The sequence below is a fragment of the Charadrius vociferus genome, unplaced genomic scaffold (assembly GCF_000708025.1).
Source record: "Charadrius vociferus isolate BGI_N301 unplaced genomic scaffold, ASM70802v2 scaffold325, whole genome shotgun sequence".
In the NCBI taxonomy this organism is placed as follows: domain Eukaryota; kingdom Metazoa; phylum Chordata; class Aves; order Charadriiformes; family Charadriidae; genus Charadrius; species Charadrius vociferus.
In genome coordinates this window covers 3015276-3042196 of record NW_009648526.1, presented here as the reverse complement: position 1 = coordinate 3042196, position 26921 = coordinate 3015276, and the positions used below count along the sequence as shown (strand labels likewise).

At 35.3% G+C, this 26921-nt stretch overlaps 1 protein-coding gene across 1 annotated transcript in view; it reads right to left on the bottom strand.

Annotated features, from left to right (window-relative positions):
• Positions 1-1181: 1181 nt before the first annotated feature.
• CGNL1 (cingulin-like 1) overlaps positions 1182-26921 on the bottom strand; it is a 43999-nt gene continuing 18259 nt past the window's right edge. The window contains 11 exon segments of the mRNA XM_009885737.1: positions 1182-1816; positions 2396-2559; positions 3474-3582; positions 4130-4254; positions 6351-6434; positions 12543-12632; positions 13454-13615; positions 16068-16238; positions 16892-17044; positions 22084-22188; positions 22511-22717. Of these exon segments, the coding sequence (XP_009884039.1) occupies positions 1681-1816; positions 2396-2559; positions 3474-3582; positions 4130-4254; positions 6351-6434; positions 12543-12632; positions 13454-13615; positions 16068-16238; positions 16892-17044; positions 22084-22188; positions 22511-22717 (1506 nt within the window). The 3' untranslated portion in view covers positions 1182-1680.

Sequence of the window (26921 nt, the reverse complement as noted above, 5' to 3'; positions counted from 1 at the left end):
CATGGCAAAAGAGTCTGTAATCTGCTATGCATGAATATATTTCTGATCCTGCAGGCAGGGGTTTCACTTCATGTAATCATATGAAAATGGATACTGCCATTGTCAGGACTTTTGCCTTAACTAAGTCTATCAGCCTCGCTTTCAGAACTGTTAAATTTGTCCTCTTCAGCAGATGCCTTTGTGGGAGTAATGGAAGCTCCCAGTAACTCCAGTTTAAGCTGTTTTTACAATTACACAATTATTTGGTCCATTCTGTGAAGAAGTGCTCCTAACCTATAACTGGGGACAAATACTAATGATCAGACGGGATTTAGCTATGGTTTATTAACAAAATTATGTAGTAGTGCCCTTTCCTTAGAATTCTAGATTTGCAAAGGAGCAAAAACAGCCTGGTGTAATAAAAATGGCAAACAAATATTTTAAGCAAGAAAATGGAAAATGCTTTTAAAAGAAAATCTGCCATTTTTTTTCTTTTAAATTTCCTGCAAAGTTTGTTGAACAGATGGATCACCCAAAATGCAGATACTTCTGTAAACCGAAATACTAATGTATATCTGCATATATGACAATACGTTGCAATACATTGCAATACGTCACAAATAGATGCTCAAGAACAGGACAGAAAGAAATATCAGATTATGTGCTTTGTGTTTCCTTGGTGCAATTTCTTGCTAGGTGCATAATATTTTGGGATCAATTAAAGAATAGATTTAAGCATGTACTTAATTCAAAGACCACAAGTAATTTTACTGGAACTCCTTAGAGACTTTAAGATAAGCCTGTCCTTATGCCCTCAAATGAGCAGGTTTATGATGTTCTGCCCCTGGCAGTATGGAGTCCATTTCAGGAAATGAAAGATGCCAAGTAGCAACTGACCTCATTCTCACCCTTCCTTACTAAGACCAGAAAGCTTCCCAAATGAAGCTTACAGGAAAGCTGTAGGCAAGTCTCACTCATCGTGCAGGTATGATGGCCCTTTTAAAGTCAACAGGCAGGATTAACAGTTGATGTCTAATATACAGAATACCTACAATAAAACTTGCACTCATTTTAAAATGGGAATGTAATTCCTGGCTCAGGAACTGTGAATCTGCTCCCTGTAATGCACAAAAAGTATTCACGTTCATTTGTTTTCTTCTTAGTTAAAACCCAAATATAGCATTCAGTATAAATGCAAGTACTTTACATATGAAGCTGATTCATATAATATTTGAAACTTTACAAAATAGTACTAGTCAATAAAAAGATCAGGTTTAAAATATTTACATTTTATACATCATTCCCCCCTACTTACAATTATTAAATAATCTTCTGTGGTTTCCTTAATTTTAGGGAAAAGCTTTTAGTAACTACAAACTAATTCTGAATTACGTTCAAACAGCTTTTTACTTAAAAAGAATTTTAGCAAAAACATATTTCCAATGTGAAACATTATCCTCGTGTTTTCAGTAGCAGTTATATATATCTATATCCATGTTTTATAGCTGTTTTATAACGCAATCCTCTTCTCTATAATAAACAAAGGAGATCTAAATAAGAAAATGGCACAGTATGGATGGAAACATTATATTCCCAACTCTTAAATCCCTTTACGTCATTTGGCTTCTAGAATATCCAGTTGCTTGATAATTTATATCATTCTTCCAGTACTTTTCAAGGAATCACAGATTCAATACTTATTTAGATTTTTGTGTCATCATCTTTTGAAAAGTTGCTTCCTGAAGGTACTTCACAGAGACTATCACCATCCGTGCTGCAATCATCATCGTCATCATCATCAGAATCAGCCAACACTTTACTTGGAGACTTCTTCAGTCTACTAAAACAAAAATACACACGTGTCTGCTATTAAAACTGCACATCTACATGCAAAACACTTATGCAAAGCTTACAACGTTGACAGGTAGGATTTACATTTTTAAAGGATGTCAAAGAACCTTCTGTTCTAATAGGGGTAGTTTATGCAAGAGAATGAACATCAATCAGTCATATTTTCAAGCACCTTTAAGTGAACTCACCGCAAGGGGAAACTGTAAAACTTTACACACTGAGATGTTCACAGGATAGCTATTCCTCTCAGTCATTAGCAGGAAATTTTTATGACTACAAATGAGAAGAGTGTTTCTCCATTTTTTATTCCCTGCCTCAATGACTTGATTCAGCAGGCAGATCTCGGAAAGAAGGTTTGGGCACCTAGAGTACCCTGAAAAGAATTGGAGAACATTTGTAGAGAAAGAAAATGCAGAAGAGTTTCACAGGTCTGTTTCTTAAACTGCTTATGACAAACTTGAAGTTTGTTAGAGGAAGCCCTCAGTTCACGGACTAAAGGAGCAAGAGATCAATGTTGTGAGTTGTGGTGTGATATGTAATTGTAAGGTCTGAAAAGTTATCCTACCTTAATTCCTTCTTTGCACTGTTAAGCTGTCCTTGCAATTGTTCATTCACGTCTAGTTGCTCTTCCAGTTCTCTCTGGAGTTTCTTTTTAGCACTTTCCAGTCTGTCTATTTCTTCTTCAGCTTCTTCAACTTGACGTTTCATTGCTTTCAAACGCAAACTCAACTGAAATATTTACATGTCAGCTGATTAGAGGACTATTTTAATAAAGGAATTTTATTCTTCCAGCATCTATGAGAGGGAGAATAAAGACACAACTTTGCCAGTGCAGTGACACTGTAATCCTGTGCTTCAGAAATATTCAAAAGTCAGCATTAGACTTTGAGAAAAGTGAAGGGATACAATTTTTTAAGAAGAAAAAACAGCAAACATAGCTTTGGAAGAGAAAGACAGTATTACGTGATAGCAAGAGCCAATAAGGGAAGACTGGAGCTATTAGTGTGTCTAAGTTAAGCAACTTTACCAGATAGATACTATAAAATACATTTTTAAAAACATGAATATTTTAAAAGATTGTTCCCTTAACAAATACCTGCAATTTGAAACATACTGTTCAATCTCTAAGCAGAATATTAACTATTTGACTCATGTACTGAAACAAACCATGTTATGAGCAAGGAATCAACAAAGACCACAGGAACAGTAGAACATACTGCTTTTCAGAATATCAACATATGCTTAATACTTATGGCCTGTATTTAACAATAAATCGCTTCTTTCTTTAAACAAAATTTTATAGTGGCAAAACAGAATACATTATTTGTTAGCGTATGTATTTATAGAATCTTGTGTTGCTTTATAGATTTATAGGCTCATACACTGTTATTGGCTTTATTTCTTAAAATAATTATAGCATTGCTTCTATAAGTGCTTTGTTTTCATAATTTTAGAAATTAGTAACAATTTACTACTAGACAAAAGAACACGATGACAATGGAAACTGCAAATCTCACTACATGGGAGTTCATAAATAATGGAGTAAACAGTATCTACCTATATTCTTCTCATATCTTTTATAAATGATGATTTATGCTAGTAGGATTCATATCAGATATTTGCATGTTAGTCTTTCCCTCTACCTGGTCCTTTTGATCAGTCAATGAGAGATGTTCATCATCTACTTGCAACATTAATTCCTTCACTTTCCTCTCAAGTCTGCGGTTACTTAGTTGGAAATTAGCTCTATCCCTAGAAAAAACAAAGCAAACAAAAGACAGGCTTGTAAAAAAAAGGAACTGAAATACTTCCAATCCTGCTGTCATAATTCCTTAGCAATTTTCTAAGAATTAAATAAATACTAACAGGCCCTGCTTTGATTTACTGATTCCATGCAACATATTAAGAAATTTGTTCAATAGGGCAATGTCTTCTGTCTCCAGAGCAACATTTAGAAAAAAATACAGTCCTCCAAGATTAAACAATGAAGTGAACATGAAATTGGAAGTGTTAAACTACAGTTACTATTTCTAAGTCTGTTACTGGTATCAGACATTTATAATATAATAAGGTATGGAACCATGTTAGCACTGTGCCCAGTTTTAAATTTATAAGGCAACTTCTAGTGTGGTTTCATTCAAAAAGAAAATTCGCAATACCTGTATGAAACAGTAACCATTTTAATTTGGTGCTTGTGAGGAAAAAAAAAAGTTAATTGTATTAGAGACTTAATATTAGCAAGAGGCCATATTAACAAACATAAACATGCATGTTTTGATTGTAACATAACTAGTTTCACCTCTCTTCATTTTCAAGCCGTTCTTCTAGCTCTGTGATCCTTGCTTCCATTTGAGCAACAAGTCCCTCTTTACTGGATCGGTAAGAACCCTCCAGGTGAAGGATTCGGCTCTTCAAGTCTTTGTTCTACAGTTGGAACATACTTGATTACTACATACACGTTCACATTAACAAATATCACCTTAACACAAAATAAATTTCTCCAGGCAAACATAAGGTGATAAGTATATCTTTAATTTAGTAAATATTGAAAGACAGTCAGTGAGATTTTACTGTTTACTACGAATACATCTTCTGTTACTGTGTTTATTAAGAAATATTTAGTGTTAAGCTTGAGTTAAAGTTTTAGGCTTAAATGGACCTTTGAACTTCAGATGGTTGCAAGTCCTTTCCAACGGAATTTTTTAATATGCCAAAATTTTTCAAATAGGATTGGGTCTGTATTATTCTCCATACAATTCTTTTGTCAAATTCTGTATTCTTCCCCTGTAACCCACAAGTAGACAAAGAAATTACTTGCATCCAATATCGCTTTACTCTATCAAAGCTGTTACTGTGGGTTTTTCCCCCCTTTCTTAACTACTCAATGCTACTCCCACTACGTAAATAGTTCGAAAAACTTTGCAAGCCGCATGATTTGTAAAAGCTGACTTTTTGCTCAGATTTACACTTTAAGTTTTATGACGCTAGGTAATTTAGGTTCTCAATAGGGACCTAAAGATAAAGTTGCCAAAAAAAAAAAAAAAAAAAAGACTTACATGAGGAACAGAAAATAAAGCTCTTTGTTACTATGATCTCAAACACTGAAAAAGCTATAATAGGAAAGTCAGAACTAACATATAAGGATGTACACAGGATATACCAGTAGGTGGCATTCTTTTTTTTCCTCAAAAAATTAAGATGGGATTAATTTCACATAATTTAAGTCACCAAATTAAGTGACTGGTATAAACATACTCTCTAAATTCCCACTACAATCTGTTCTTGAGACTGTCATAATACTATGACTTGCTAAGATAGCTTTCCTCTGGATCTCAGCTAGGGGCTATGATAGTAATCTTGCGGTCTAAGACCACTGAGCTGCAGAATAAAACCTTGCAGATGGCTAGAAAATATTTTTAATGTACTTTCCATCACAGCTATTGAAACATACGAGCCATATTCCTTCCTAGATAACAGGGATTAGCAGTTCCCTATCAAATCTGTATCTTTTATTTCAGAGGCATTTCATTTTTTCACTTGTTTGTTCCTACAAAGTATTTGACTAAAAAGTAAAAGTATTTGACTAAAATCACAATTGCTTGAAATTATGATCTACGTTCAACAGTGTTCCTGAAGTACTGTTAAGACTTTGAGGAATAGCTCCTCCAAAAGTGGTCACAGGATTTACGGCTAAATTGGATAACAGTGTCTTTGACGTTCTACAGTCTTTTCTGTGTATGTGCTTTTTAAAAGTTTCTATACTGATATCTCAGTTTTGTTCTGAAACAAGTGTACCATATCAACTGTCACATTTCTTTTTTTAATGTCTTTGATGCTCCAACGTATAGACAGAATGCGTGTGGTAGAGAGATGCCTCCATTTACTACAACAAAAATGTCTTATTATATTATATAAACAGACATATGCATAGTATGAATGTTTAGTATATGAAATACATAAATTATGACAAACCTCAAACTAAAACAGGGAGTAGAGAAAGAAAAAAAATAGTAAGAGAAGGCTTAATTCAAGATTATAATATTTTATTTTGACTATCAATATTAAGATGCTCATAGTTTTTAATCTATTCTTACTAACACATACTCCCAGGAGCACACTATGGTGGGATAGCAGGGCCCGTTGTGACAGCACATAGGGCAATAGTTTTAAACTAAAAGAGGGGAGATTTAGACTAGATATAAGGAAGAAAGTTTTTACAATGAGGGTGGTGAAACACTGGAACAGGTTGCCCAGAGAGCTGGCAGACGCCTCATCCCTGGAAATGTTCCAGGTCAGGTTGGACAGGGTGCTGAGCAACCTGATCTAGTTGAAGATGTCCCTGCTCATGGTGGGGGAGGTTGGACTAGATGGCCTTTAAAGGTCCTTTCCAACCCAAACTATTCTATGATAGTGCCAGCTACCAAAGACTGTATTCCTTAAATGCTTATTTGAATTTCCTAATGAAGGCAGATAACCGGCCCGTTATCTTGCTAGTGTGATGATATGCCAGCCATAACTACCTGTCTTTCCAGTGAAATTTTGTCACACTCCAAATCTTGCTTTACAGCTCTTTCCTGAAGTAGCTCTGTCCTCATTTGTTCAATCTATTATAGAAAGAAAAGATAGAAATTTTAATAAAAGATTTAATTTACATTTATCTATATGATACCGTGTGTACATATACGTATGCATGTGTATGCACATATACATAAAGTACATATACTTACACAATGAGAAAAAAAATTGCTCTTTCTTAGAACTCAAGACATACTCATTTTTTCGGATGACGTTTACAATTACAATCTTGAATAAAGTTTCCCTCTTCAGGAAGCCCATGTTATTCCCAGTGTTTATTATATGCATTTTCCAGCCACACTAGGTATTGCTGATGTTCAGTATATGTATTCATATATATGTATATATGTAGCAGGGAACTGAACTCTAAAACGTTGCATGAAAGACATATCATGTGGCAGGGAACTGAGTTCCAGAACATCACATCAGTCTGCAAACACCTACAGTTGTTTTCTTCATACTTAAGTCTGAAGCTCTGAAATGGCACCTTACCTTTCAGGTGCTGACTAGTCTACTTTGAAGTTTCACTTTATTAAACACAAACTGGTAACTGAAGAGAAGTGCCAAGAACTCAGTGAGAAACTACAGCCAATTACAGTTTTCTATGTCCCTGAGAATAGTAAAAGCTCTTTTTCAACAGACTGTGATGCATAGTGGATATGAACATTCCTCCCCTCCTCCAGTCAATTTTATGTCTGTCATGCTAGGAAAGCACTGACTTCTGGATTTGGGAGGGGGTGGTTTTCATTTGTTTTGTTAAAACACAGCTTTTGCTAGTCTCCATAAATATTTCAGCTGCATATTCAGTAACCAAAAGGAAAGTATATTCTCAATATATAAGAAGAAACCTACCGGATCAATACAGCATCACAGTAAGAATACAGAATTGGTTTGTTTTATCTCACTACTGGACTTGACTAGGAAAAAAAACTCTGAGGATCAAAGAGAAATTCTAAACTGCCTAACAGCTGCTACTGAAACTTCAGGGCTAAAGAAAAAAGTTTGCAGTGCCCAAATACTTTTCTTGCCTCTCACTCTGCTGAGACTGCCCTCAAGGTTTTACAAATGCCTTTGCAGGCACAGCTAATATTACCACAGCGTTTGTGCTACTCCCTGCACAATGTTTACTATAATGAGTATCACCTGGGGAACACAGCGAACATCTATGCCAATTACTGTACCTGCAAAAAGACTGACAAAGGTTTCAGAGGCCACAGCATTCTTCCTTGCTTTACAACAGTGACATATGAACTTGCATAAACACACCAAAACAGTTAAGGAGCTCTAAGTTACAGATTTATCTCACTAAAGGTCTTTCAAAAGCAATTGGGAATTCTTGCATTAAAAAAATCCAAAAGCAATGCTAAGAATGTGAAGGTTAAACACGTACAGCACAGGAAATTTTACCTTAGGCCTTTTTTTTTTACCACATTATAATATTAAAAGATATACTTCTAGCTAATCACATGCTTGAAAGAAGTACTTTATACTCTTCCTGTAGCTTTGAAACGAAGATATGAATACAAATAATGGTAGCAATGCATGCAGTTGCATATGTTATATCACAGTATGGTTTCAGAACAGTAGAAGGCATTCCTTTTTTTTCCTGAAAACTAAGGTCATAACAGTTACTGGACCACAAATGTTAGCACATGGCTGTGTTCTCAACAGCTGGGTAATTTCCTAAAAGCTCTCATTGTCACATAGAAGCCTAAAAATAATAAAGTGTTATACATTAGATAGTAAAAGATTGTTTTAGATATTAAAATATAATTTTATAATTAAAATATTACTTTATATATAAAAAATAGAATCACTCCTGTACACAAGAGCTGCATTAGTTCACGAAATATATGAAAAAAAGTTATAATGTGAGGGATTACACAGAATTTATTCAGCTGTAATTGCTTTAGCCATGAAGACAGACACAGAAAAAAGCAAAATCTGTAGTAAAATGAATGACTAATTAAAAACGCAACTGTTAACTGAAGAAAGGGGTTTTGTTTTATGTAGGGACTTGCTCAATGGGCCACTCTGAAGTTCTACTGTGCTCTTACTGTGCTCAAAGGCTGTGACAAATTTGTGCAACCTTCTCAAGATCCCAAATTAAAGAATTATTTAGAGAACAATTATTATATTTCCAAGATGACTGCTACTGTTGTTGGACACCTCACAGTAAAAGCAGCCTCACAGAAAAACAGTGGGAGAGAGAAAAAGTACTATATCTCATTAGGATCAGAAAGCTATGTGCAAATATATACAAGAGCTTGTAAAAAGAGAAGGGCAGGAGGATACAATTCTTGCTGGACGAGGTGGAAACTGTTTTCACTTATCTCCTTGCACTCTTCATTAGTAAACATATAATTAACATGCACAAAAGAGAAAAAAAAAGCAGTTGCTTGCCAAAATGTGCTCAAACTTTTCACTCATTTCACAGTAGTTAAGATAGGGTCTGGGTATGCACCATGAGGAGCTTTGTGCTTCACATTCTGCCTTTCATATATCTAATACATTCTAATTATGTTCAAAGAATAAACTATTTCTGCAGCTTAAGGCAATATTTATCACAACTGGATTTGAAGAATGCTAACAACAAAGACTTGAGAAAAGCACTTGTATCAGTTTTTACAAAGCTTTATTAGACATAACAGCATTTTGCACCAGCTTTAGGATTAGAAGCAGCTGTTGAGTTCATTATTAGTGAAAGCAAGTTGATTTCTAAGATTTTAGATGCTATCACCATTGTTTACCATCTTGCACTAGGTTCACAGCCTATGTTTCTTGTTAATACCTAAATAGGGAAAAGTAAAATATATATATATACACACGTGTGCATATATAAATACATATACCTACATACACAATTCTCAAGTATGTGACCAAAAAACCCCAATGTTTAACAAACAAATAAGCTGAAGCCAAACAAACCCCTTTGATCCTTCATAACTGAAAAGCAACCTTCATGTCCACATTTTCATTTGTTTGCTTCCCACACCTGGTGCCAGCTAAAGAGAGGGTATACAGCTATCCATTGGGAACTCTTTACCAAAGGAAGCGTGTGATGCAGTCAATGCAATTTTATCCTTCTGTATTTATTCTAAAATTGTCACGGAAACTAACTAGTCCATTTTTCACACTTACTGGAAACAACTCTGAAGTCAACATACATTTGCATTTTCACCAAATACAAGAATTGATGAGGGTATCTTAAGTATTTTTCAACTATGTTTGCAAAAACAAAATGGCAAGAGGTACTTCATTTCACTTCTTGGGGGGGTGGGGAGGGGAACATCATGTACTAAAATGTGCCCTGTCCCCACTCACAACTACCTGAAAGGAGGTTGTAGAGAGGTGGTGCCTGACTTCTTCTCCCTGGTGACAAGTGATAGGACGAGAGGAAACGGGTTCAAGTTATGTCAGACGAGATTTAGATTGGATACTAGGAAAAAATTTTTCACTGAAAGGGTTATTAAACATTGGAATAGGCTGCCCATGGAGGTGGTGGATTTGCCATCCCTGGAAGTGTCTAAAAAAAGGGTAGATGTGGTACTTGGGGACATGGCTTAGAAGTGGTTTTGTCAGGGTAGGTTAATGGTTGGACTTGATGATCTTAAAGGTCCCTTCCAACCTCAGCAATTCTATGATTCTATGACTTTAGACTTAAAGGGCAGCTGAGCCTTCTAGCTTTCTATGTGTGTGTCTTTGTTGACCATTTTTCTTTTTTTTCCAGAGTTGCTAACACCTCATAATTTAAAAACTAATAGGATATGATTCACCTTTCCCCTCAAGTTTTTTATTGTTTTCACTTCGTTGAGGTACTTCTTGAAAACAAGGTGGGGAAGATGAGAACAGTGTCTCATGCAATCATTCCCAGATTCAAAAGGGTGTTCAAATTAAAAAATGGTAACATTTCATGGTAAATGGAATGTGAACTATCAGTCTTCCCAATGTTTATTCAAACATTTATCTTTATGTAAAACAGAAACAGTTGTTTTAATTGGTTTTTACTAGGAATTTGACTATTACAGTTCATTATCAGCGTATTAAAATCACACATTTATAATTTAAAAAAAAATCTACAGAAATACAGATACTACCAAAACATATCCATTAGAATTTCTCATGTCATTATAAATGCTTAGCAGACCCTGAAATACTCTTTAGTAATTTGACTACTTAGTCATTCTGGCATAAATTCAAAACAAAGCAACCTTTGTAACTCATGTGTGAAATGAGAAACTCCAGACCTCAAAATAAACATGTCTTTTACCTATTATGTAACAATTTGGTCACCCATCTGTATTTTAGGTTTCCATTCAGTTAGCAAATTAACTTACTATAGTACCCACTAGTGCAGCAATGACTAAGGTTCTTTTATCCCAGGCTTACAACACAGGCATAGACTCTAGTATTAAAGGCTTCCTAATTTAACAATAGCATGACCCCACATTATTATGGGTCCTTTACATTCTATTTCACCCACTGACTTAGAGTCTGTACAATATCAATGGAACAATAGCAAAAACACAACCAAACAGAATCTCAGTAACCTGACTCCCAACAAAGTAGTAATGGCACCTTGGTGTTTCAAGGATGCATGAAAGAAAGCTGAGCTCTAACTCACTTTAAAACTCTCCAGCTGTCTCAGTGGAATACACAATTTCATTGAAAAAACATAGAAACTAACATTTTACTTTCTGTTCTCCCTCTGAAATTAAAGCTATTCAAAAGAATGTCAGCAATTCTTTTTTTCTGGAGAAAGAAAGAGAAATGAAAACAGAACAGACTATCGTCAGTTGTACCTCAATGGAAATTGTCTCCTGGACTTTTAGGAAATTACTAAGGTATAGCACATAATGTAGGAGACATGCTGTAATGACTTATGCATCAGTTTCATATCTTTCAGAACATAAAACTAAGGCAAAGAACAATGTCTAGGCTGTGATATTCCAAGACAGCCACATCACCATATTCTTTTCTGTGAACTAATCAAGAACTTGCATTCTACTGACTACTCAACAATGGATGCTCTGGTTGCTTTTCTACTCATTAGGCCCTATTCTCTACTTTTCTGGTTTATTATTATAAATCTTTGTTACAGGAGCTATAATTTCATATGTCAGTTCTTCCAGAAATCTTGAATAATATTATTAAGGCCTCTTTCTTCAGAACAATGAACTTCTAATTCTCTTAGACTTGGTGATTTCCAGCTCAATGGTCTCATTTCCATGAGTCTGCTTCCCCCCATGTGCACATTCACTGGCCTTACTGAAGACAGAGGCAAAATATTCATTTATTTGAGAAGACATACCTGGATTACTTTTTATCTTGATTGATAACTCATCATACAGTTTCCACAACTTTTGTTCTACTTAGACAGTCAAGAACCTTTTTGTTACTTGTTTGAATTACTAAGATAGTTCTCACTTATCTTGGCAAATCTCACTTCATCTTTACATTTTCTGCGCCATCAAACACAACCTTGGTAATAAATCCTTCTTCCCCACTTCCTGGGCTATCTACTCATATAACACTTATAATGACTTACGTTTTTAATGTGGAAAACACTTTCCAACTGTCTTATCTTTTATATAGCTTAATCAGTTTCTACACTTGTAATGAAAATAAAGCTTCCTCTCTGTTGAAACTGGCCAGCATCTTCAGTTCAGCTGACTTCCCTAATTAATGCCACAACTTCCTATGTTCCTCCTTCTTTGAAATCACGACTCTATTACGCTGGCCTACTTTTCAGTAAGGTTAAAAAATTGTGATAATTCAATCTAAGATACTCACTACAACCAGGCTTTCTCTGATAGCCTTACCACCTAAAACTAAGCCTAAGATAGCATCATGTCTGCATGCATCAATGATTACTTGATGAAGCTCACTACATCAAGAATATCAGAGGATAATATTCAGTCTTTATATGCAATCTGTGTCAGTTTTCCAGTTAGGAAAACAGGAAAAAATTAGTCTGTGATGACAGAGAGGAGCATCTTTAATCATGTTTGTGAACCTTGTTTTTCTGGTATATAAACTGCATTACTAATCACTATTTAGTTAATCAATATTGTTTGAGATCCCAATAACACTTTTTCCTCATCGTTATACAACAGTTCGAAAACTTGTTCAAATACCTGTTCTCTGCATCTACTGATCCTCTCAGACAACAAATCCGAATTAGTTTTTTCTTCATCAAGCTCAAGTTCCAGGTGAGATAACTTGTCCTAAGTGGGACAAAGAAAAGTAATTTCAACATACTACTTTCCCATCCTCTTCAGATTGCTACCAGGGCATTCTTCCTTAAACATCAAAGACTCAAACTGTCTGAAAGGACAGGCTTGAAAAGTGAAATGCCTCTGAAAACATGTACAGAATCTAGAAAAAGAGATGGCAGGTAGATAAGCCTTTAAAATTATTTTTTTTTGTCTGACAGAAGTAAAATAGAAGTTTTATTTCCTTTTTTAATCACTCCCACCAATTTCAAGAAAATAAGAGAAGTTGTGTAATGTTTCTAGAGACTGTTTTTAGAATGTCTAAGTTACATTATACATTTGGAAGACAATTTTTTTTTTCATATGAGTACAATGGCATAAAAGTGTTTGTTTATGAAAGTCAAATGACAGCTTAGTTGAACTGAACATTATAAAGCTAAGCCTGTAACAATGTAGTTAGAATAACGATGTCATTTAGGCTCCTGAAATGAATTGATAAATAAAACTTACACTTCTAAATACTTTTGAAGTTTCAAGTGATGGGTCTACGAACAAAAGTTATACAATTTTGCCTGATAAACTCTAGAAAAATTAATTAAAAAGAAACTTAATTAAAACAATGAAAGAACAATTGCCATTTAGAACATATCATGCTACAATAGATATGCTAACAGATCACCTTTAGCACAAACGAGAATAATTCCTGCAGCAGTACTACATGGATTTTCATTAATAACACGACGTTATTTTGTTTCTTCCCAGGCAGAATCCATGTGAAATACCAAAATTATTTTAATCAGTCCTAATAAGACACCAACCCTTATGTCTTTTACCTCCATTAGTTTGATTTGTCTTGCCCGATCGTCTTTTAAGTGGTTTTTGGCTTCCAGCTCATACTCCAAGCCTTTCACAGTCTGTTCTAGCAGCTGAGTTTTTGTAATTGCCTCATCCTGAGCTCTCTGGTGGTCCCTCAAATTTTCTTCCATAAGACGCATCTGAAACAATAAGATTATGGTAATACACTTTATACTGTACTTTTTATAAATAAGTTATGTCAGTAAAGGGGACTAACTACAAACATGACTGATCTGGAAGCATGACAGGAATTGCATTGTTATCCTGCTTTTCACAGTAATTTTTGTTTAATCCACAAGATGGCACCAAGAAAATAAATTTGAATTAAATATAAGATCTAAAGAGATGCTTCATAATACAGTTTTTACAGTAACAATTATATATAGTGGGGTTGTTTTATTTATTTCTTTTTACCCAGTTACATCAAACCAAAATTTTCACAATTTTATAAATGGTTATATCTTCAGAACTTTTGCAATATTATTCCTTTCCTTTTCAGACTACCAATACTTTAGCTTTTAAATAATTATGTAGTTTATATGTCTGAGGTACTTCCATGACAACATTTTGTATATGATGTAATTGCTAACACATATATATATGCACTAGTATAACTTTCAGATATAGTAGGGCTATCTGCTGAGGACAAAAGTTATCTACTCTAACAACAGAATGTATTCAATAAAATTATCTAAAACTTTCACAGTACTTAAACAAAAAAATTAAAGTAGTGAGAAGGATTTTAGGTGAGACTGTGGTCATTCCTTATACTTGTAATATGTATATTACATATGATAAGAAATTTTTTTTATTCAGCATACAGTCTTCCATTTTCTTCCTCTGCTTATTCAAGTGCTTATTTTTAGTGACAAGGCTAAAATAACATATTAGTGACTGTTAACAGAGTTTGCTACCTATTGCTAAGTCCTCACAACAGAACATTGATATCCGCATGACTTGGTGAACAGCTAGTTAAGTGCATACAGCTGTAGATTAATAGCATTTCATATGCATTTAATGTTTCAGAATGACATTGGATTGACAACTTTCAAGATTGGTATCTTTTACGTATCCACAGAGAACTTACAAGAGACGCAGCAATGAAGAACTCCCGTACTGCTTTGCAAGACTGTTTTATAATTTTTCTTCTACAACAAGATGATGATACTTGTGTTGCAATGATCATTACAATCCTTGGCTTTTGATGAGACTCTCAAAAAGAATGTTTTGTGTACTGTGACACCTACTGAAGAGGATTTTGACAGACAACAGGCTTTTTCACTTTGAATGGAAGGACTATCTGTTTGTACTTCTTGTTAAACACAAGAGGAAGAGATACAAAGGCTTTCAATTGTCCTAAATATTTAGTCTCTCTAGAGACTCTGCTGTTTAACCTGCCTATCCTGTATTTTCAGATTTGCTTTCCTCTTTTGCAGCTAGTTGTCATACTACATTTTTAAAGCCCTAGGATTTTTCATATTGCCTCTTAGAGATGTAGAATTCCACAACTAGTAATATTTTGTCCTTTATATAGTGTTTGGGTTATCTTTTTGTCAAATAATGAAGGTTTATTTTGTTCTGAATTTTTTTTCTTTGTATTTGTTTTGTAGTTGTAATAGATAACACCAGAATTATTTTTCATAACAACTATAAACACAGTGTGTATACATATTTACATACACACACATATGCGTATCTTTTATTTATGCTGTCTATTCTCATTTATTCAACTGAAAAGCCATGTTCTCAATAGCCCAGTTTTATCTTTCGCATTTCATTATGAGTCTTCATCCCTTTACAAAGCCTCTCCATCCCTGAATGGAATAAATGTAGAATGAAGACCGAATAATATATAAGAACTATACTTTCTTCTATTACTGTTCTTTTGAATTGAATTTAAAACGAGTTTGTTAAGGGGAAAGGGCAACATAAGAGAAGTTCTGAACTGGAAAAATCAAACTATTAAAATATTCTACATACAGAAAACACCTGTGACTAGTGTATTCTTATACCTTTTCCAACTGCAGAACAAGTATATGCCGATTTTTAAAAGACTGGATTGCCTTTATGGCAAAATTTACATGCTAAGAGGCAGACACTTCAAGACTGTGGTTGATTCTTGGTTGCACAGACACCTCTGTCATTTAAATCTGCAACTTGGCTCATACGAAAGAAGAGGAGAATGTATGTCAACTCCTTTAGAGCCAGAATTTTCCTTTTAATTTTTTTTCCCCCTAAATAACTGCTGGGTTTTTTTTTTTCCTAATTCAAGAATACTGCCACATTCTCAACCTTCAGTAGTAGGCATTAAAAGAGCAGCAGATCATCAATGGAATCCTTGTCATAACACTTAAAGACAAGTTCATTCGTCAAACATTGCATTTATCTGTCATAAACAGGAAACTCCATTTCCCTGGCAGAAGTAACATGCTGATCATCATCATGAAGAACGAAACTCAAAAGCATGCTGATTGAGATCAGTCTCTCATGGTGAAGTACACAAAAGCGCGATAGCAAACATTCATTGTCTTGAAAACTATCTGAGCTGAATTCTAGGTCAAAGGTTACAATTTGTCACTTATGAGTCATTACCTCATCTTGCATTCTCATTGTTGTCAGGCGTGATTTCTCTACCTCAAGGTTTTTCTCTTTTAATTGCCTCTGCACATCTGCAAGTTCCCTGCGATTTTTCTCCTTGTATTCATCAAGCTGGTTCTGAAGTTCCAGAGTTGATGTTCTTGAGACCTCTACCATTTCAGACATCTGGGAAAAATGTACATAGCATTTTTTTCTTAAAATAGTGCTAACAAAAGGTTCTATGATGCTTAATACACCAAAAGCTTTTTTTCTCCAGCTTCAATATTCAGTTCAGTATTTTCAAATGGAAAATTTATCAAACATGTTCCCAAGCAAATAAATTTCTGTGCAGAAGTGTGAAAACACAAACCACTAAGGTTATTTTCTAATAGTATGTGTAGCAACACTATTCTCTTTTTGTCTCTCAGCAGTTCTTCCAGCTGAATGACATAATGAACTGTACAGTCACACTTATCAATATTGAGTTGTACGCTTTACACACAGATGGCAAAATAAGTCTAATGCAGTAGCATTTTGAGAATCACCTGTAAAACCTGAAATACTGCTGTAGCATACATTAGAACGGCACTCAAAACTGAGATCTTGTTTAAACAAAACAGAACTGTTTTACAACAGTATTTTGAGATAGCAGCACCACTGTGCCAACCCTGAAAGCTTTTTTTGATAGTATCCATGTTAAAGAGACTAATATTTAAGTTTGCATTTCACTTTCTTTTACACATTTAAAAAACATAATAATTCTTTACAATTTGGCAGCCCATTTGCATCTGTCTGTTAGATATTCAGATTCCTTCAGCCTCTTTGGAGTGAACTCATACCTCCTCCTGTAACTTTTCAACAGTCTTGTTCAGCTGCCATCGTTCATTCTCCATTTCGTTCTTTATCTGTTTTAACTGTTCCTTCTGGTGAGTTTCATCTTTTAACTGCTGAGTTAACTGTTGCCGTTCCTGTGAAATACAACGAATGTTCTCCTGCAGTAGATTAAAAAATATATATATAATGAAATGTAGACTCTCCTTTCTAATGCCTTAAAGGAATGCCATATAACACTCGGCAGTAATACCACCAGCTGATGTAATATTAAGTAAACTTAAATAAATTTTTAAAAGTTTATGGAGTTACAGTTTGCTAGCATTTACAGGACAAACATTATTTTAGCGATGCAGTGCTTTATCCTTCCTACAAATTCCTAAAACACTGTTGCAACATTTGTAGGACCAAATGTAGACTTTTGTCATGATTCTTTTGTGTGCAAAGCATATATTCCTCTGCAGTTGCACACGTCAGCAAATCTTACCTCCTGCATGAGGTTCAATATCCATTTCAGGTTTCACATTTTCCTATATGCTCCCTTAGAGTTTTCAACAACCTTTTTTCCTACATTAAAAAAAAAATTAAAATACAAACCTGTTCCTATGATGAGTGTGAAATAACTGGTGGGGATTCCTCCCTCGCTGTGCTTCTCTAGCACCCAGAAACCCTAATCTAGATGATGTCTCATTGTGACAGATGCTGTGCAAACAGAACTTTGCAGCTCCTAGCATAGAAATCCCCTTTCTGAAAGAACTTTTGCCATGAATGTTCAAGCCAGACCTTCATTGTCTGGATTACATCTTGAATGAACTGCAGAGCTATGCTGTATGCTTATCTACCAGGAGCTCCAAATGTTTCTGCTATCACATTCAGGATGTTCAAGAACTTACCACCCTCCAACTTCTAAATACTGGCCATCAGCAGGTTAACTGACTGTCACCAGTTCATTCCAATACAAGAAAAGCAGGTTATCTTCCAACTGCATGTTGGGACCCTCACCTCTTCCTTCTCCCTCCATAATAAAACATCTTAATGGCTCTACTCCAAATAGACACTACAAGACTAGAAAAAGGGTTTGTTTTTATGAAGTCTGAGAATCACCATTACATTGATTACAACCAGATTACGGACAGTTTAAATTGTTCCAACAAAAAATTGTAAATAATTAAAATCACCATAAATTGTTAAAAGCGTTCCAAAACATTGTTTTACATTTTAGTATTGGAAATATAAAGTTTTGTTGACTATCTAATACCTATGATGCTTACTTTATTACACTTCAAAAAACTTTAAATGTGAAAACACAGTAGTATTTCTGTAGGCAATATAGATCAGAATCTCAAAAAATAATTGTTCTGTTATAAAAGAAAGAACATTGTCAAATGTTAGAAGTTAAGGATTTCTTTAGATCTGGTGTCTCTTTTATGTTCCTGTATAACCTGCCAACAAAAGACATCTCTGATACAAACAGGAGTTACAGTGGATACCTAGGAAGTGTATACATAACTCTAAAACATGCTGGGGGCTAATACATGTTGTTTTGCAAAGCCTAATTCTACACCAGAATCAGTTTAGCTGACACCAAAGGATTTTAAGAACCTTGAAAAGGTTCAACTTTAGCACTTCAGTTCTAAAAGATGCTGAAGTCTTGGGACCCTGCTAATGTTTGAAAAGGTTATAAAAAACTCATGTGCTCCCCCTCCCCCCCCTTATCCTTTCACACATCATTTAACTTTACTGTTTGTTTACACATCCTTGAGAAACAAACTGCGCAGACACAGATCAGTGAAATACATTGTGGCAAAATAATGGTGCCAGCAGGATACTGTTCTGCATTTCCAGCATGCTGAAAATCAGGGAAGCAAACATCAGAGCAGATCTGGTCACCCTCTTTACTGCAGAGTTATCAACAACAACAAAAAAACAACGAACCAACCAAAAAATCACTATTGTGAGAAGAAATGTCATCTACTAACTAGGGCAATTGCCCAAGTAATAACAAGTATGAATAATTACAATATTTTAAGGCAATATTAAGAGGGGGCTTGATGCAAGCAGTGGATCACCTCAATTTTCATCAGGTCATGCTAACTTTTGCCTGATCTTCAGATATGTAGCAGATTGAGATGCCCAAGATTGAAATTTAGCTTTTTCTCCTTTGAGTTATATTCTGACATCCTGACTTTTCATGTATTGCATCTCCACACTTCCATCAACCTAGTTTTACTGTTTGTTACTAAGAGGGATGATAAAACAAATACTAAATACATGACTTAAAAATTAGAAAGTGTCGTGAAGTTGTAATCATAATTATTTTAATAGAAAATGCAATTCCTAGATAACAGACCTGTTCCAAATTTCAGTTTTGCTGAGTTTGGTTTTAGTTAGTTCAACAATAAACTGCCAGTGGCATGCTGCTTCAGGTGCTTGATGCTCTCATTCCCCCCCATCTGTTAAAATCTCTCACGCCCATGTCCCTCTTGTGAAGCATCCAGGACTAAGCATTTCCTGGACCCAGTAAGGATCCTGTCACCTTCCAGCCTTCCCTTCTGGTACATGACATTTAGTGACTGGAGAAAGCAAAGGATTCTCTGGGTACATATAAGGTACAAGACTGAAAAAGAATTTACAGCAGTGTTGTTTCTTACCAAATCAACAAGTTCTTAATGCACAATCAGATGGTTCACATGCACAACCACGCTCTTCAGAAAAGTGTGTAATAGCTGATTGTTCTGTGGACTCGATGAATTCTACTTGGCTGGAAATGGCAGTTTTCTTACACCACCACTCTGCATAACTCTATTCTCAAAATCTATAGGTGTCCATATTATGATCCATATTATTTAGCTAATAACTATGCCATAGAACCATTTATTCTTCAAACAGTGAAATTACCCCTAAAGCATAATAAGGTCCTTGTTGTTCTGCCAAAATGTAGCCAGCAGAAAACTTTGTAACATAGGTATAAGGTAAAAACATCCCTCATGAAAACTGAGCGTTGCAACAGAAATTATCTTTGTTTTAATAAGAACTCCACACTACAACAGATACTACTTCATTCTTGTAATATTATTCAGAGGAAATAACATGTCATATGTAGTTTCTCATTAACAATCATTTTCCTTGGGCAACACAATTCAGGATATGGTATTTCCCTTTTCTAGATTAGCTGATAAAAGAGAAAAATACTGATAAAAATCAGCATACCTACCATAACGTTAATATTTGAGATAAACTAATATGTCATTCTAGCAACAAATGAACTTCCATTTATACCACTTTCACTTTCGCTCAGGTATTAAAAAACATGATGCAATGGAAATGTTCCTACTGACTATCCAAATGGTGCAGTTTCCTCAGCGTCTAGCTCTTTAATACACTATACTGAATTTCAGTATTTGAAATGTGGGACATCCTATTGGACGGCTCCAATAGTCAACCCAAGTATAATCTCTAATATGAGTCCCCTTCACATACAAAAATCCTTGAGTACTTCTCACTGGAATTGGCTGGCCCGTCAGTTACAGTGTTACCATGAGTCAAGTAAACAGCTTGTCAGTTGGCAATTTAAAGTCAATCTGTCATGACAATTAATTACTTTGTGAAGAAGCTTAAGTGTTATTTCACCACAAGTGAGGCTAACTCTCCAGCAGTATTTCTCAATTTCAGGTTGATGGACAGACAGTGGTCCAGAAGACAGGGAGCCATAAAATAACAATAGAACACACTCACATTTACCCATACCCAGAGAAGGAAAGAAAACAAAATGGGGGAAAACAAAAGTAGTAACTTGTTTTCATAGTAACCAATACGATTATTGCAATAATTCCTTATTTTTCCCAAACAATATTATTTGACCCATCTCTTTACAAAATTAATAATTTCCCTCACTGATAACTGAAAAATAAAAACATATTTGAACTTACAGTGCTCTATAACACTAATTCTAGGTGTCTACCATTATTTACCACAACAAAAAGATGTTTCATATTCTTCCACACACAGAAAGGATCCTATATTCTGATTGTTTAACTTAAACAATTTGTTTAAGCACAGAATACTTGGCACTGCCATTCGTAATGTTGGTATAATTGATATTTTTAAAAATACTGCAGTACCTAATATGCTATGGTTAAGGTACATAACAACATTAAATTATTTCCTTTCCCAAGAGAGTTCTCAAGAAACTTCCAAAAGTCTTCTTATTGTTGTAAAAATGTTAAGACGTATTTCATTTCTTGAAACAGTAGACTACATAGAGGAGGCTACCCTGAAGTGGAGGTTGTAACACAGCATGAGATACTACAAAAAAATACTACTTACCTGACTATCCATAAAGAAAATTTCAATATATACTGAGGTTGATTTCAGACAAAAGCATTAAAACAAATCATGTATAGTAATTAAGCGTATTCCAGCTTTAAATTTTCTGAGTAGAAATTTGGGATAGAGGAGGAATAGATTTGGCTCTGTTTACAGTAACTGTTACGATTCTATTCATATTGTCATTGTCTTTCTTATGCTAGTCCACCATTAAAAGTAATTTGTACTATGTAAAAAGCATTAGAAGTTTCTGGACACATTTGGGAGAAAGCATATGCTTTCCTGGATATTGATTAGTAAGGAGCAAAGGGAAATTTTTGGAAAGAGGACTTCATACAGAGTTTAAGAGGCTGCAAGTCCTAGCGATATGTGTTAAAATTTCTCTGGTTTTGTGATGAAATATACCAGTTCCACGCAACACTTGCAAATAAGACACGTTCATAAAAAAAAAAAAAAAGGTAAAACAATTTCCTGATATTTGTCCACTACAAGTATTTTTATTTATATCCGAGTGCAGCTTTTTCTTCTTTTACATGTAAATATGTACAACCAACCAGTGTTGAATGATCATTCAAAATAATAAAACAGATTTATAAAACCTTAGGTATTTTATTTTGCAATTATCTCCCTGAAATTTTGCTAGAAGAAAAAAAGGAAAAAGGAAAAAAAAGAGACTTTAGCAAGAAAACAATTTTCATTAAATGATGCAATGCTTTCATGAAACATTTCATTTGACCATTGCAGCAAGGTCCGGACTTTGAAACAAATGGTACTTCAAAAAGAGCAAGGTGTTATTCTGCAGAAAGCAATGGTGACTCAGGTAAACAAATAGGAAATTTAAAATTTAAATATTCCAAATTGCTCCTGTTCTTACCTGCATATCTTCTATTTGGATTTCTAAAGACCTTTTTAACACTACCAATTCTTTTGCTTCCTTTTCAGCGTGTTTCAAAGCTTCTTGTAATTGTTGCTTCTCTTCCTGCAATGATATGTTTTGATACATTTAGAAATAGTGGCAAGGCCTTTAATCTGACAAGAAAACTGAGCTATAAAGTGCGTTCACTCTGGCCTATCAGTGTTCCCCCCAGTTCCGAGCTGTGACTTGCTTTTACACTAGTTTCCACTGGAGAACTTTTTCCTATTCATGTCAGCAAACTGCATCCTGCTTCTCGAAAACCTGCTGGTTTTGCTTAGCCTTCCTAATGACATTGCCCATCCTCCTCTCTGTCAGTTTTTGTTCTACAATGTATCTTTTGCAACCAGGAAGGAGACTACTTAAGGCACTTGTTTTCTCAACTTACCTCATATCTCTTTATTTTTTCCTTCACTGAATTTTCTTCTCCTTTCACATTATCAATTTGTTTGTGCAACTCTTCAATGTTACTCTGTAGCTCACCAACAGTTCTCTTCAACTGTTCATTTTCTTCAGTCAGCTCTTTGACTTGATTTTCTATGCTATTTCGCACCTCTTGTGCAGCATTTCTTTCACTGGCAAGGACAGCAGCACTCTAGTAAAAACACATTATGTCATATTTAAAAAAAAAAATAATAATCAATGCTATTTTCCAACAGAAGTTTCATATGGCACCACAGCAAATACAGCTAGGATATAACATTACAATGTCAACAAAGAATTTAAATGGAAGTCTGTACGCATCACAAACATGTATTTTTATTGTCCATATTACTGTGGGAGAACACACAATTAGCTTCCCCGCCCCCCCCTCAGGTATACTTAAAAGTATGCTAAAGTAACATGTGACACCTGAACAGTCTCATGCCTGCCACCACATGTTTTCACCTTAACATCTTTCTCTTTATTGCCCTAAAATATTTTCATTATCAAATCCCATTGTTAGGTAACTCCAAGTTATGTACCTAAACTTAACAGACATCAAAAGCAATATGGACTTTTAAGGATCAACACATTGATGAAGAGCATCTTCCACAGCAACACAAAATTTAGGCAGTGTCGCCCCACTGCTTATTCCAAGCATTAGCATACAACACTCTACGTGCATGCAAACATTTGTGGGGCTGCAGAGTATATCAACTGAGGGAACAGGATCAACTGTAATATATACACACAGACACACAAAAATATAAAGACATCTTGACACCAAAGGATGGGGATGGGGGCATGGGGAGACAAGGTGTTACTGGAAAAAAAGCCCCAATCCATTTCACAATACGGTCCCACAAAGTGCTGTGCCAGCACAGAAGAGCAGGCAGTGAGCAGGCATGAACGAGCAATAGACACTGGAAGTACCTTACAGTGGTATTGGTGCAGCTGTACCTGTGCATCATACAGCGCACACCTGGGGCTGTACTTATCCAGTAGAAGTTCTGCTTGGTTTTCAGTTACTGCCCAAGGATGGAAGGAGTTTAGCTACTGAGTTCAACTTGTATTTAAAAAGACACACTTTGTATTTTTTCAGAAACTCATATCAATATACAGTACAAAGACAAATTACAATAAACTACTCATCACAATTTATCACATGTGGTGATAGATTTTTTTTTTTCGCAGGGCAACTGGCTGCAGCATGTAACTTTTCAGAGCTAATCATCACCTTAGTCTCACCACTTACCCTCTCTAAAACACCCTACCATTTATTGTGGAAACCATGAGTGGAGGTATGTGTCTATATTGTCATACTATCCATACTGTTATACTATAACACAGACCAGGTATGCACCTGTAAACATTTAACTCTGTGGAGTAAAGTGCTGGAAGGATTTAATCTTTGCTCTTCATTGACTTGTCAGAATCTCCTCCAAAGACCTAAAAGAATGCGAGATATAATTTGTGGTTCTTGCTCTTGGGTATTCAGGGTCTGATACAAAGCAATACTCTGTACAAAGATCCGGTTCTCATGTATAGGCCCACTGCTTCTACACTGAGACCTTAAACAATAGTAAGAACACCAGAACAGACATATAAGTCAATCTAGACCAGTATTCTCTCCAGTGGCCAATAGCTGATGTTGATGGTCAAAAAGAGGAAGAACTACAGGGCGAATCGTTCCCCATTACACACTCCCAGCTTTCCCTGGTTTTCCTCCATGAATGTATCATCCATCAATTTCTTTAATCCTTTTTGAATCCATTTATAGCTTTGGCCTCTACATTATTTGGTGACAATAGGTAATGACATACTAATTACTAAAGCATCACATTTTTGCATGTGAAATTGTCTATCTGGGTGAAAACAAAAGAAAACCTACAGAGTAGTTTGGTAAGAAACTATTTTGTGAAATATTTTATGAAAGCATGAAAATCACTTTTCAGTTATGCTATTTTTGATTGTCGCTCCCAATTTTCCCCTCCCCACCCCCAAAATGAATAAGCAAAGATATATAAAAGGCTGTTTACAAAGTGCGCCCTCACTAGACTGTTTTCTAGCAAGCAACAGCTTTAAAATCATGCAAATTAGTTCGATAAAGCGGTAACTCAGAAAACACTCAGACTGTCTACAGGGTCAATGAACTTATTATACAAAAACTGGCAGCATAACCAGGCTGACAAGTTCTGGTCTTTTGAAAATACTGAAAAAACTTGTTCTTTTAAGTATAAAACTAGTTAAAAGCTCTGAAATAAATCTCTGCTGATGCTTTAAGTTCTCACATACTAAATTTCAATAGCATTTATATATTCCTTTAATTTTTACTTTTTGCATACAGCAAAGTTTACTAATTAGCAAGCACTCCACCAGTGGCTGGCTCCTTTTTGTCTCATTTCCCGTTTCTGGAGCTGAGTGAAAGCAGCTGAGGCATGCTGGGGAGTTCAGGGAAAGGAATGTTGATTTGTCTGTTCTTTTTCATCCAACCGCCTACACAGGGCTGCACACTAAGAAAGGACTGCAGCAGACCCACACTGTACCTGAAGATTGCACTACCTCATCTACCATGGCTTGCTCTACTTTTCCAACACCGGAAGCATTATGTACTTAGAAGTACATGCACACACACACAAAAGCAAACAACCAAACAAAACCCACAGATCTACATATATAAATATACACATATATATGTATTTAATCTAACAGGTTCAAAATTAATTTCAGCCTACACTGATGAAGTCATCTAGAGATCTGGTCCAGCCTGCCTTTTGCTGTATGTATCTTAGGATACTGTTCCAGCCGCTAAAATTAAACTAAACTGGTATTCTCTCTCCCTTTTCACTATGTATTTCAGTAGGTTAGCAAGATGCTAGGTGAATTTATATAAAAGGTAGAGAAATATAAAGTGCAAGTTGCAAGTATTATCTTTATTAACCCAATTTACAATCTTGAAAATAAATTGGGTATATAAGCAAAACCTGCCTAAAGTTCCAACTGCCTGAGTGACCAGTCCTTAACCAGATCTCCACAGGTCTCTAATGACCTTGGCATCATTACAAGGGTTACACCTTCACATGAACAAACTGTTCCCAAACAAATTCTCTAACATGTTAAGTACCAAATTCCTTCATTTCACCTGAAAGGGGTAGTATGTCTTAAAAAATACCAACAATAAATATATACACTTACACACACTTTTTCAAGATGGCAGACAAACTCTTTTAGTATATACAGGGAGCTTTACTGTATTGTAGCTGGAGAAGAGCATTTTTCTTATCTTCTGGGGAGAGTAGAAGAAATTTTCTTCATAATGCACATTTCACTGTACACTATTGTTTTGACATCTTTTCAACTTGTTTCAGGTAAGACTGAGAAGAAACCTTACACGATTGTACTATACACATAAGACATGGAAGATCACCTTCAGGATACAATTCAGGATGATATTAGAAAAAACAATACACGAGTATCTTCAATTTGATAGGGACATTTAAACGAAGTCAAACCATACAAATACAATTTAGAAGTTCTTTGAGTAGAAATTGCGCACACAGCATCACTTCTCCAAAGGGTCAAATTACACAGCTGGTTTAGATAGAAAAAAAGCCTATACTCATTTATCCCCCATGTAATGAGTATTGCCTGCAGAGCTCTTCACCGGCATAAATGAAGCTTCTGGATTATAATAGCTTTTGGCAATACATGCCATATCCTGTGGCATATCGCCACAGAGAGTTATGTGGTATCAAAAAACTGCTCCTCTTCCCTTCTCCTATCTGGCAACCCATGTCACCTTCTACCTCCCCTCCAGGTCTTCCTTTGGGAAGACAGGTGAACATGATAGAAAAGAGCCTAGGTGTCATTAGAAAGTATATGCAAAGGAAACAAGCACTGAAATGTAGTTCTGACTGAACAGTTACATAAGGTTTGAACCAGCAGCTATCAAACCATACATGGACACTGCTGAAGCAGAAATAGACTGTTGTGTCCTTTGACTATGGAATCCTACCACACAGGCAGTGCACTCAACCAGCCCCAAGCAACTAGAAGGCAATACTACTCACATAGTGACCATACATTAAATTTATCACTCTGTCATTAGGGATGGCCCAGTATATTCTGCACAAAATTCCCCTAAGAAAGCATGCCAGTAGAAAATATGAAAACCACTGCACTGAAAGTACAAAGTATATTGTATATAAGTATACAGAGTACATTGATAAATTCTAAATGCCAATTATTGCATTTCATAGGTTAAAACTGAAAGTGGCAATAGCATAGACAGTTTAAACTGTACAACAGATGGTATTTGCTAACAGCCAGCAGTAATCCTATTCTCTTTGGTTCTGCCTACATGAGCAAGAAGGCAC